The sequence below is a fragment of the Macrobrachium nipponense genome, chromosome 33 (genome assembly GCF_015104395.2).
Source record: "Macrobrachium nipponense isolate FS-2020 chromosome 33, ASM1510439v2, whole genome shotgun sequence".
NCBI lineage: Eukaryota > Metazoa > Arthropoda > Malacostraca > Decapoda > Palaemonidae > Macrobrachium > Macrobrachium nipponense.
The window spans coordinates 25,672,692-25,686,153 of NC_087219.1; the positions used below are offsets into that span (position 1 = coordinate 25,672,692).

General features: G+C 35.1%; 1 protein-coding gene across 2 annotated transcripts in view; it reads right to left on the bottom strand.

Moving 5' to 3' along the window:
- Positions 1–3,775: 3,775 nt before the first annotated feature.
- LOC135202714 (uncharacterized) overlaps positions 3,776–13,462 on the bottom strand; it is a 57,552-nt gene continuing 47,865 nt past the window's right edge. For both annotated transcript variants that reach the window (XM_064232192.1, XM_064232191.1), the window contains exons 4-7: positions 10,446–10,668; positions 9,081–9,208; positions 7,983–8,151; positions 3,776–5,041 (exon numbers count right to left, since the gene is read on the bottom strand). In XM_064232192.1, coding sequence (XP_064088262.1) covers positions 4,848–5,041; positions 7,983–8,151; positions 9,081–9,208; positions 10,446–10,668 — 714 coding nt within the window. In that variant the 3' untranslated portion in view covers positions 3,776–4,847. The remainder of the gene's footprint in view (positions 5,042–7,982; positions 8,152–9,080; positions 9,209–10,445; positions 10,669–13,462) is intronic.

The following is a 13,462-nucleotide window of genomic DNA, read 5'->3' on the forward strand; positions in this document are numbered from 1 at the left end:
TAATTACCTTATCATATCGTCAACTGATAATTTGCTCAAATGATCTCAGGACGATATATTATATGAGCAAAAATTTAAACAGATTAAGTGACTTATAACTTATATATTCAAATATCAAAGTCAGAAGAAACGATATGGTAAAGATGAAATTAGATTCAATCATACTTGAAGCCCAGTCGCTCGCACAGTTGACTTACAAGTCGAAACATTTCGACCACTTTCATCGATGAGCTGTTCGGTCTAGTTAGAGCGACTCCGGTCGTGTAGCATGGCAGCTTTACGCTCGAAAAAGCTTTCCCTTTGATGCCTCTGAATGGCCTGAACATCTTTGGACACCACTTGACTCCTCTCTCTCTCCTGAGCACCCTATGAACCCCGCATGTATCTGCGAATGGTTCACATTGCGTACAGTGACCAATTGACTTTCCTCTCTCTCTCTCTCTCTATTTTTTTGGTTACAAACTATATGATCTGTTAATTTCACTGCCTCTTGCTCTCTAATAATGAATTCAGTTATGCAGCCTGCAATGTACTGAAACTTTGTGTCAGTGCTCTCTCTTCTACGATAAGTACTGATGACTTCTCTCTCTCTCTCTCTCGCGCGCAAGCAAGCGTTTCTGTTTCCTCAGTCGGTATCACGAATCCTATCTCTCTCTCTCTGGCAATGTTTCCTTCTTTCCTTGATCTTCATCGCAAAGGCTCTGTCTCTCCCTCCCACCCCACGTCTCTCTCTCTCTCTCGTGTTTTGTTCTTTCCTCAATCTTCATCACAAATGCTTTCCCTTCATCCTTTCCCCCTCCTTTCCCACCTTCTCTCTCTCATACGTTCCTTTTCCTTAATCTTCATCACAAAGGCTCTCTCTCTCTCTCTCTCTCTCTCGCTCGCAAACCTTCCTCTTTCTTCAGTCTTCATCACACAGAATGTCTCTCTCATTTTTTTTTATATTTATTTTTTTAGCAGTCACAAAACACCACCATAAAACCTTGGGAACACACCAGGGCCAACCCTGCTCAGGACGGCGATAACTCGGGACTCGAGCAGAATTGCGAATGACCTCAGCAAAAGCAATATATATACGAAAATCCTCACTGGGAGGCTCAGCGAGAGAAAAATAAAAAGAATAAATAGAGAGAATTGGTCATTTGGTGCGTGTTTACGTCAGGCCTTCGTCAAAGAGACAGTGGGAGAACTCCCCACAACGGATTCCTGAGGCAATCTGCTGAGGCAACTCACATATCTCAGATTTACGCTACGGAGAGGACGCACTCTCTGAGCTTCATTGGATGGAAAACCTAACTATTATCGTACGGTTGGCATCAACGAGGACACGTTGCGGAAGTGTGCCTAATTGTATTAATACGTGGAGCTCTTACCTGTCTATTCCCGCTGGGAGCATACCTGCAGCCCTTCTGGAGCATTCTTTAAAAAATTTTAAGAAAATTATTTTAAGCGCTTTTCGCGTATCCAGTATCCACCTTAAATACCTGGAGCACTTACTTCTCTTTCCCTTCTTAGAGCGTACCTGGAGCTTGAGTGGAGCAGTTAAAAAGTTTTTTTTCTAAATCTTTTAAGCGCTTTCCATAGCTCTTACCTATGTTTCACAACTGGAGCCCATATGGAGCATTTTTTTAAACTTAAAAAAATCTATTTTAAGCACTTTCCATACAACCAATCTAAGACTTCAGAGGATGTACTTCGAACTTCAACGCAAATCTTTTATTGGGTTCTCTACATAATGCTTAACATAGTACATATACAAAAGGTTACAGAAGATTATATAACATTACTCTCAGAGCACTAAGAGGAAAATGAGACATTCCACTAACAAAACCTCTTTATTCCTTCATATACAAACTTCACATCTAAATGACCATTCTTTTAAAGAGCGACTAATGTCTTTTTCTAACTGGTGAGATGAATGGAGTCCCGTTGAGTCCATCTAAATGTCACTGGAAGGAGATAATGCAGCTATTACAGAAGGGAGCTTTACGCGCCAAAACACGACCAAAACATATCAAACCTTCCTCTTCTCGCTTCTTTGAGAAGGAAGCTAGGTCTTCTTCGTCTTCGTTTTCCTCAAGTCACTAGATTTCTCGTTAGGATTCTCTACTCTGTTGAAACAATGGAAATGGTTTTCTTCCGTGTTTTATGCTTTTAATGGCCACTTAAATATCATTGGTGATGATTATTGCAATCCTAATTTCTCTGATCGTTGTATCTTCAGGACAAGGAACGAGGAGAGCCGTTCCATATCCAAAAGATTTTTCTGAAGAATAGTGATTCTAAACTCATGTCGATTATTTTTTGATAAAGGAAACTCGATATCTCTTTGTCGTATCAAATGAATCATTATATGTGGCCAGGAAATATGTAGTATTCCCCATTACAGTTTGTTCAATATACCGGTGCGTTGACAGTTGAAATAACAAATAGTTCTCAAAATCTGGCAACCGAGTGTGAGAAAATCATTATGGGGACATACGTACATACATACATACATACATACATATATCTATATATCATATATATATATATATATATATATATATATATATATATATATAGTATATATATATATCACTCATTGAAATCAAGAAAAGATAGAACAGATGAGAATCAGAACTATTGTGAAACGATGAAATGATATCCTAATACGTAAAAGAAAATGAGCTCAAATGGACACAATATATTTCAACACTTGAAACTTCTTAGTAAAAACAGCGAAAATCGCCATTTTCTTCTGAGCGTGAGGAAAGAAAACGGGAATAAAATGCTGTATCAGCTCCGCCCTGTTAATCTGATGATTTTCATTTGCAATTCACTTAATAACAAATTTGTCAATATATTGTCAAAGTTTACGGAGACCAGTGGATCTCTTTAAGCTGTATAATAATAATAATAATCATCATCATCATAATAATAATAAAAATAGCAACAGTGAAGAAATCCTTAGTGGTCGAAGTGCATATATATTAGAAATATATGTACATACGAAAGCTTGCTTCTCGAAAGTTCTCGACCGTATATATATATATATATATATATATATATATATATATACATAATATATATATATATATATATATTATATATATATATATATATAATATATAATATATATATATTATTTACACCACTGTGGAATTCTTCACCATTTTAGTGATTCGTGCTATCTTAATATTTTTATGCATAATAATATAATAATAATAAAATAATAATAATAATATATAATAATAATCATAATAATAATAATAATAATAATAATAATAATAATAAAATAATATAATAATATAATAATAATAATCATAATGAGGAAAATAAGTCAAGATGATATATGGTCAAGGTAGCAGCAATGTCAGTAGAATTATTTTACCCATAAATGTATGTACCTTCATTTGTGAATGGACATTTATGAACAGTATATTATGTGGTCGTGCGTACATATATACACGGTGAGTATAAATGAATATAAGAATAATAATTGTGTTAACATGTTTGATAAAAATGGAGCGCCATTGGTCCATGCTTGGCAAATGTGCATTTAACGAAAGTATTTTCACTGGTGTACAAACGAACTAATACACACGTACACACACACGCTCGCATATATATATATATATATATATATATATATATATATATATATATATATATATATATATATATATACATATATTTATGTATATATATTATATGTATGTATATTATATATATATATATACTATATATATATATATATATATATTATATATAATATAAACATAGAGTGTGTGTGTAGATGTGTGTGTGTTTTGTGTTTTTTCAGTAACACGTATTAGCCTAGATGTAGGAAAATTAAAAGATAAGATGGCCCACCCAGGAATAGCTAATTCCAAGAAACACCCGAATGGTTAAAATTTTGATGACAGTGAATCAGCTAATATCCAAATACACAGCTTTAGTTTTTGCTTACAGAAGCATGGATTCATCTTTAATGAGAGAGAAAATATGAGACTAATAGAGGAATTTTAACACGAGGATGACGTCCTTAGATGTGGCAAAAGCGTCACTGTTGCAGGATTGATGTGAAACCGCTGTTTATCTTGGCTCGGTTTTACAAATGCGACGTTGCGCCTATGACATTTTTTGGAGTCCGTTCAACTACTTTATTTCCCTGCTTATTTCTTGTCCACAGGAGCCTGCAACTTGATGTTAGTCATACAAATGTGGCGCCTCCGCTCTTAAGGAAGTTGTGTATCCACTATATGTTACAGTGATTTGATCAAATTTACGCTAGGCCTAGTACTGGGGCACTTCCGGCCATTCGTAAGTGAATAAGTGATTGCAAAGTGGCCTTAGACTGTTTATAGGTGTTGCACCTGGTTTCAGAGTGTGGAATATGCGTCCAACATCAATTATTTGTGTATATGTATATGTATACAGGGTGGGTTAACAACTAGATCATTTTTTTTTTGTAGGCAAATGCGAAGCATGAACCCTTAACGCCCACATTTCAGAAGACATGCAACACATTCTTCGCAAGATGAGCAATCCTGGGAATCCTCTCTCGCACATTCACATATCAGTCGGTCTTCCTACGCAGCTCATCACTTTTTGTACCCCGAAGGAACTTACCACTTACACAGTAAAAAAAAAAAGAAGAAAAACATACACACACACACAACACAACATCCCTCCTGTAACTTATAGTAGAAATGAGGACTTAGCTCTCCTATGTACAGCATGGGCTAAAGAAAACGTTACGCAAACCAACCACTGTATGATACAAAAAACAAGTATGGTAATAATATGCACAGAGTCCATGATAATACATCCTGTACTACTCCCCTTCGCCGCGTTCCAGTCCCCTAGCTCGTGTAGACTGTATGCAGAAGGCAGGAAGAGGCGGCAGCAGCTGCAGCAGCTATTGTTTGCGAGAGAAAGTAGTGGCGTATTGGAGTGCAGCTGGAGATGTAACTCAGCAGGAGGAGGAATAAGAGGCTGCTGTCGCACCGAAGAAGGCTCGAAGCAGCGTTTGTCTGCATTGCTGCTGGTTTCTCTCCTGCAGAGAGAGGGAGAAGAAAAAGATGATGATGGTCTCCCGCTTATGATCGCGTCGTGTTTACGAGGTGCGTTCCTTTCGTTGTGGAATCGCGGCATATTTAAGAATTTTAACTTTTTCATAGATGTTTGATACTTAATGGATGAATTTTATTGGACTTGTTTAATATTTGGTAAGTGGATTTGTTTAAAGACGCGTTCCTTAGGAAATCGCGTTTGTTACTTAATAAGTGGGATTTTTAGGACTTTTTAGTTAATACTTGATGAGTTAATTTTATTTATAGATGCGTTCCTTGTGGGATAGCGGCATATTTAAGCATTTAAATTCTTTATTATAGATGTTTAATACTTAATAGATAGGTTTCACTGTACTTGTTTAATATTTGATAATTGGATTTCTTTTAAAGATGCGTTCCTTGTGAAATCGCGTCATATCTAAGAGTTTTCCTTTTTTTTGTAAGACAATTGATATTTCATTCTTATGTAGTTGTTTAATATTTCATATATTCTTTTTTATACTTTCTGTATTATTTAATATGTGTGATTTTTTTTATAGATGTGTAGTAGGTCTATTTAAAGGGGGGAGTTTTTTTTGAAGTTCTTTATATTTGATAGATACATTTTTAATTTAATAGATGCATTTTTTATAATTAGAAAACGAGAGTCATCAAAAGATATTTCATGTAAGAAAAATCATATCTATTACAACTCTCACATACTCTAATTCTTGTTTTTTTTAGTGTTTCGTATTGATGTCATATTTCTCACGTGAATGCATGCCTTTTATTAAACATGTCATATTCTACAAAGATATGTTTTACTAATGCGATGCTTATGGAATGATAATAATCGTGTTTAATACGTTATCTGAGATTTGTTGCAAGTAAAATGAAAAAAATGAACACAAATATTTAAATTTAAACGTGAATTTACTTATTCGATTTATCCGCTGAAACAACAGTCTCGTAATGAAGAATTGTGAGCTTACAACTCTTATATTAAATATGATAGTAAATTGTTACACGTTACAGATCAGGAGTGCAAGTTGTCAAAATAAAAGCGGCTACACTGTTATAAAAGAGAGTGGCTGGAATATGGATTACGGGTCGAGACGAACGGCAGTTTTATATATATATATAATATATATATATATATATATATATATATATATATATATATATATATATAGAGAGAGAGAGAGAGAGAGAGAGAGAGAGAGAGTGGCTGGAATATGGATTACGGGTCGAGACGAACGGCAGTTTATATATATATATATATATATATATATAATATATATATATATATATATATATATATATATATATATATATATATATAAGTCATATCACTTTTCCGTGATTTATATACATATATCGAGCTACAATGTCCTTTAATATCTAATTCGCTCTACCTAGGAATTAATATATTTTCATATATGCTTAACCGAAGGGGAATTTTTTCTCGATAATAGACTTGCCTGATCGGGGCGCGAACCCAGGATCCTTTCAAATCCAGGAACGTCAGTAAAGCTTTTACCTACTACACTATCGCGGTAGTGTAGTAGGTAAAAGCTTCACTGACGTTCCTGGATTTGAAAGGATCCTGGGTTCGCGCCCCGATCCAGGCAAGTCTATTATCGAGAAAAAATTCCCCTTCGGTTAAGCATATATGAGAATATATTAATTCCGAGGTAGAGCGAATTAGATATTAAAGGACATTGTAGCTCGATATATATTATATATATATATATATATATATATATATATGTATATATATATATATATATATATATTATATTATATGTCTATATATGTCTATATATATATATATATATATATCTATATATATATATATATACTATATATACTATATGTCAGATATCTATTTATATATGTAGTATATATATCAATATATATATGTATATATATATATATATATATATATATATATATTATATATATATAGTATATATATATATATATATATATATATATATATATAAATATATATATATATATATATAATATATATATATGTATGTATTGATAAGCTCTTCTTCAATATTAATTCTTCGTCATATCAAGAATAAAGTTACTGACCTTATAAGTTTTTGCTCAAATTTTGGTAAAGCCAAATTTTTTCTTGTTTTATAAAAATCATTGGTCCATAATTTTGCTCAAATATTTGTAGCGTCTATGATTAATTTTTCTCACAAGAAATTATATATCTATATATATATTATAATATTATATATATATATATATATATATATATAATATATATATATATATATCACTACCAGAAATTGGGCGGTTAATTAATAATGATAATAAGTATTATTATTAGTTTTCATATTAATAATAATAATAATAATAGTAATAATATTAGTTTTCATATTAACTGTTCGATACTGCAATACACAATTTTTTCATCCACCACAACACAGTTGCGGTTAAACAGTGAAAACGCCATTGACAAGAAATGGGGAGTTCACATTATGTCATCTCTAAGTTTACATATTTGAATACTTGTCAGAGATGAAGGCTAAAATAGGGAGAGAAAGACCAGAGGTATCAAAGTTAGCCCTAGCGTCGTCATCGAGTTGAGCACCGGCTAATTATGTAATGATATAAACGCTTAATCCTGTTATATCTTTAAAAAAGGGTTAAAAACGTAAAATAAAGATAGATATCTTGACTTGAAAACAAGGAACGGAATCTAAAAGACAATGGAAAATTAACTGTTCCACACAGGAACCAGGTTCCACCCTTTCCACGAAGTGTACGATACCTAAAACCGAGTACGAGACTTCTCCCGCCTTGGTACGATAACCACCTCTCACTCGCTAACACGAGAATCCCGACAAACCGTTCTTCCTCCTTCCTTAGCGAGGTCCTTCCTACTTCACGAGACTCCTGAGGGTGCTGGCGGGGGACACTTACCGTTAAGGATGTGTATCCTGACGGAGGCTACGGCGCTGGGCGACGGTATACAGGAGTAGGTGCCTGTAGCAGCGTCGTGGGCGTCGTGAATTAGGAGGATGGTCTTGGTGACGACCCCGCGGTCGGTGATCACGCTGACACGACTGTCGCGGTTGTCGTAGTTGATGATCTTCGTACGTGTGGGGGTGAGTATGCGGGTGGGTTTGGAAAGAGAGAGAGAGAGAGAGAGAGAGAGAGAGAGAGAGAGAGAGAGAGAGAGGGTGGGGAACCATATAGATGAAGACAGGAAGAGAGAGATAAATGGAGAAAGATTATATCTATATATATATATATATATATATAATATATATATATATATATATATATAATATATATATATATAGAGAGAGAGAGAGGAGAGAGAGAGAGAGAGAGAGAGAGAGAGGAAGATAAAGGGCATAAAAATGGAGAGAGAGAGAGAGAGAGAGAGAGAGAGAGAGAGTAAAAGCAGGAGAGAGAGAGAGAGAGAGAGAGAGGAGATAAAAAAGGGTGGGGCATCAGATGGAGAGAGTGAGAGAGGCGAGAAGAGAGGGAAGAGGGAGATAAAAGGGGCATAAAAACAAATGGAGAGCTAAGGAGAGGAGAGAGATAAGGGGCAATACAAATGGAAGAGAGGAGAGATAGGAGAGAGAGGAAGAAGAGAGGGGAAGATAATGGGGCATACCCAACAAATGGGAAGAGAGAAGAGAGATAGAGAGAGAGAGAGGAGAAGGCGAGGAGGAAGAGAGAGAGGAGAGGAAAATAAGGGCATCAAATGAGGGTAGTAGATTGATCAGTCAGTACCATTAAATTAAATTTCTAATGAAATAATTCCTTCCCATTGTGGCTATAACCAAATTACAAAATATTAATGAATGCCTGTAATTTAACATTACGATAATCCTAATATTAACCACAAATTTATCATTAATAAAGTAACAGTACTTAATCTTGTAAAAAGTGACCAGTAGATTCTAATCATATATTCAAGTGATCTCTTTACATTATTAAGTAACTTACAGTCTTAAAAGGATCTCATAAATTGTTTCACATGATATTATAATGATAGCAAAATCTCACCTTATTATTATGATACCAAAATATCTGGGTATCTGTTTTTGGGTTGTGGTTGATAATGCAGGTCAGGTTGATGGTTGACCCTCTGTCCACGTATCTCTCTGACGACCCAAGAATGTGCGACGTCGGTACTGGTTTGACAAACACACAAATGAGGGAAAGTTGTCAGCATATGTATTTCATATGTACTTATATGCATGCATAAGATATTCATATATGAAGTGTACGCACACACACACACACACATATATATATATGTATATATATATATATATATATATATATACATCTATATATATATATATATATATATATATATATATTATATATACACACATATTATATATGTATGTAGTTCCTCGTTAACGAGTGATTTTCGCGCTTGGCTACCAAAACGGTGGTCCGAAGTTCGATTCCCGGCTCTGCCAACACAGAATCAGAGGAATTTATTTCTAGTAATAGAAATTAATTTCTCGACATAGTGTGGTTCGGATCCCACAATAAGCTGTAGGTCCCGTTGCTAGGTGACCAATTGGTTCCTAGCCGCGTAAAAATGTGTAAACCTTCGGACCAGCCCTAGGAGAGCTGTTCATCAGCTCAGTGGTCTGGTAAAACTAAGATATACTAACTTTTATATATGTGTGTGTGTATAAAGTACACACACACACACACACACACACACACACACACACATATATATATATATATATATATATATATATATATATATATAATATATATATATATATATATATATATATATATTCTCACAAATATTAGGTAACAAATTCCGTTCGCCATCCAGTTCATTAAGAATATAACCATTGACGGTTCAGTGGTCAAAGTCACTGAAGTTGCTGTTTCTATACCAGGTAATGGTTCGAATTCCAGTGGTGATGGAGCAAGTCATTCCCGAGGAATAATGAACTGGATAATAAACGAAATTTGTAACTTAATTTTTGTGAATATTATAAAAAAATCCACACAAATATACACACACATGCACACAACGTTCCCTCTCTCTCTCTCCTCTCTCTCTGTCTATATATATATATATATATATATATATATATATATATATATATATATATATATATATATATATATTATAGTTATACAGACACACACACATTATAGATATATATACATATATATCACACTATTTAAAACAGTTCAAGAACAACATTTTATCTTTCTCCTCACTAGCTAACCCCACATACAAAACCACACAGAAATTTTAACCAAAAATAAATGAATTAACCACAACCACCTATCTCTCTCTCTCTCTCTCTCTCTCTCTCTCTCTCTCTCTCTCTCTCTCTCCACAATCTTCCCTCCACGCCCCCGAAGATGGGGAGCGGAACCCACCAAAGACAGAGAGGTAGACAGGGAAGGTGATGGGGTCGGTTGGGTGCGTGTTGACCTGGCAATCATAGCGTCCGGAATCCCTCGGCTGCACCGAATTAATTTTCAGGATCCACGAGCTGGAATTGACACCGGGAGAGTGGATGACCTCGAAGCGGCCATCGGCCGTGTAGGTGTACTGAGCCACCGTCAGGATGTGCAGGTCGGCCTCCCTGATCCACGACACCTTGACGAAGTGAAGAAAAAGATGGATATTTTTTTATATATTTAAATAAGTAATCGATGCTCCTTCTTAACACTGTAACATAGTCTATTACCAATATTCTTTCTTCCACGAAATAAAGAAAAGGATATACTTTATAAGTAATTTATGCTCCTAATCAACACGGTATAACATAATTTATTGATAATCTTTATTGACGGAATGCATAAAAGGATTTTAATAAGTAATTCATGTTCCTACTTAACACAGTATATCATATCCTATTGATTATCTAGATTGGCGAAATTAGTTCCTCGTTGGGCGAGTGGTTTTTTCGCGCTCGGCTACCAATCGGGTGGTCCGAAGTTCGATTCTCGGGTCTGCCAACGTGGAATCAGAGGAATGTATTTCTGGTGATAGAAATTCATTTCTCGATATAATGTGGTTCGGATCCCACAATAAGCTGTAGGTCCCGTTGCTAGGTGACCAATTGGTTCCTAGCCACGTAAAAATATCTTATCATTCCGGCCAGTCCTAGGAGAGCTATTAATCAGCTCAGTGGTCTGGTAAAACTAAGATATACTTTACTTAATCAGTAATGTGTTCGTTCTCAGCAGCGGTCAACAAATCATATGAACCATATTCCTCCTTTGGCAAAATAAAGAAACGTGTATTTTTCAATTAGTAATTCATGTTCGATCTTAACAGTGTAAAGTAATCTTCTGTCTTTAGCAAAATAAAGAAAAAGCCATTTTAATCGATATGTCCAAACTTAAGATAGGCTGTCATATTTTATTAATATTATTCTCTCTTCTCATATTTTATATTTTCAAACGATTTGTGCCTAAATGATTATAACATATCCTTTTGATAATCTTCGCTCTTCAGGAAAATAAAGAAAAATATCTTTTATAGATAATCTATGTTCGTTCTTAACATCATATTTTATTAATAGAAGAATATAGGATTTAGGTCAGAGGCCTAGCGCTGGGACCTATGAGGCCATTCAACGTTGAAAGAGAAATTGAGAGTAAGAAGTTTTGAAAGGTGTAAAGAGAAGAAACCTTAAAGAGAATATGAACGGAGGAGCAGTAAAAGGAATGAAAGAAATTGCAGCTAAGGGCCGAAGGGACGCTGCAAAGATCCTTAAGTAATGCCTACAGTAACCACGTGAGGTGCACTGACGGCATTACCCTCCTACGGGGATATTTCCTTGATGACATTCCTCTGGTAGTCTAGACTTCTCAACGAACTGTAATTAACAATTTATAACATGAATGACTTTATGATGATCTTCCTTCTCTCTTTTTTTTTTTTATTCATTTTCAGTCCAAAGGCGACGAACTTTTCATGTGGGAACATTTAAAATTTGCCAAGTTTTCTTTTCCACTCGTCAACGAAGCAGTCACGCAGCCTGCGGCCTAAACCGTTTAATTTGCAGATGTCAAAATTCATGATGATTGGAACAGACGTCCAATAAAGCATTTTTTGACGTTTTTCGCTATTATTAGCGAACGCTGTTCTCGCTGGATAGCAAGGGTAATATTCCATCGGATTACTGGTAATGGATATTCTCTCTCTCTCTCTCTCTCTCTCTCTCTCTCTGTCTAACTAACTCACGCACATACTTTAATAAAACAGGGTGTACAATTCTCTGTCTGTCTGTCTGTCTCTCTCGATCGCGCTCTCTCTCTCTCTCTCTCTCTCTCTCTCTCATAACTAATAAAACAGGGTGAGCACTTCTCTCTCCCTCTCTTTCTCTCTCTCTCTCTCTCTCGCATAACTAATAAAACAGGGTTAGCACTTATCTCTCTCTCTCTCTCTCTCTCTCTCTCTCTCTCTCTCTCTCTTTTCAGTAACCCACACACAAACACACATACACTGTTTTAAAACAGGATGAACAATTTCCATTTTGTCATTGTATATGTATGAACTCTGAATATACAGAGGAGTTATTTGCATATGTTTGTAAAAATAGGTAGAAGAGAGCCAGATAGACAGAGAGCAGCGGTAGCAGCTGTAACCTTTGTTTTGTACCGACGGTAGATAATATATTTAAAGAAATACCTTTAGTAGAAAAATAAACGTACTAAAAGCCGACGTCATAAGTGTATGAATATACTACAGGATATCATAGTCTGTGTTCTCGAGACTTTTCATCAACAGGAATATGTCCACAAAAAAAAAAAAAAGAGAAAAAACTTAGGAATTCAGAGTAAATGAATACCTATCTTCTTCTACAATAATAAAATGTGAATAGATCTTTCTTCTTTGTCCGCTACCGGTGGGGGTGTGATAGGTAGGGGGATCGGGAAGGTAGGGGAGACATGAAACATCCATCCTCCTCCTGCAAACCTGTTTGTCCGCCCAGGGTGGGGGCGAGGTAGGTAGGGGATCGAGTGAGTAGGGGAGCCATGAACGGCTGCGCTGGGTTCCAGTGCAGAGTAGTGCACGTCATCAAGCTCGTATTAAATGAATATGAGATTTTATCAGTATTAAATACAAAATATACAGAAAAAAAGAAAACTGACTTTTTCCCTGATTCGTAAATGATGTACTATAGTCAGACAATATTTTTTAGAATGACATTTTTACATTGTACACAAACTGATCTCCGCTATTTAGAATATGATAAGAGAATGAATCCATGAGTAGAATGAAGAATCAGGGAATAGTTGGCAATGCAATATATTCAGTTTGTGTATTAAAAATCCATAGTTATATAGTAAACTACGTTACTAAGCAAGATACAAAAACAAAAACTTTAGAACGTCTGAGCGGTGATCTTCATGTGTTTACGTAATTGCATACACATACA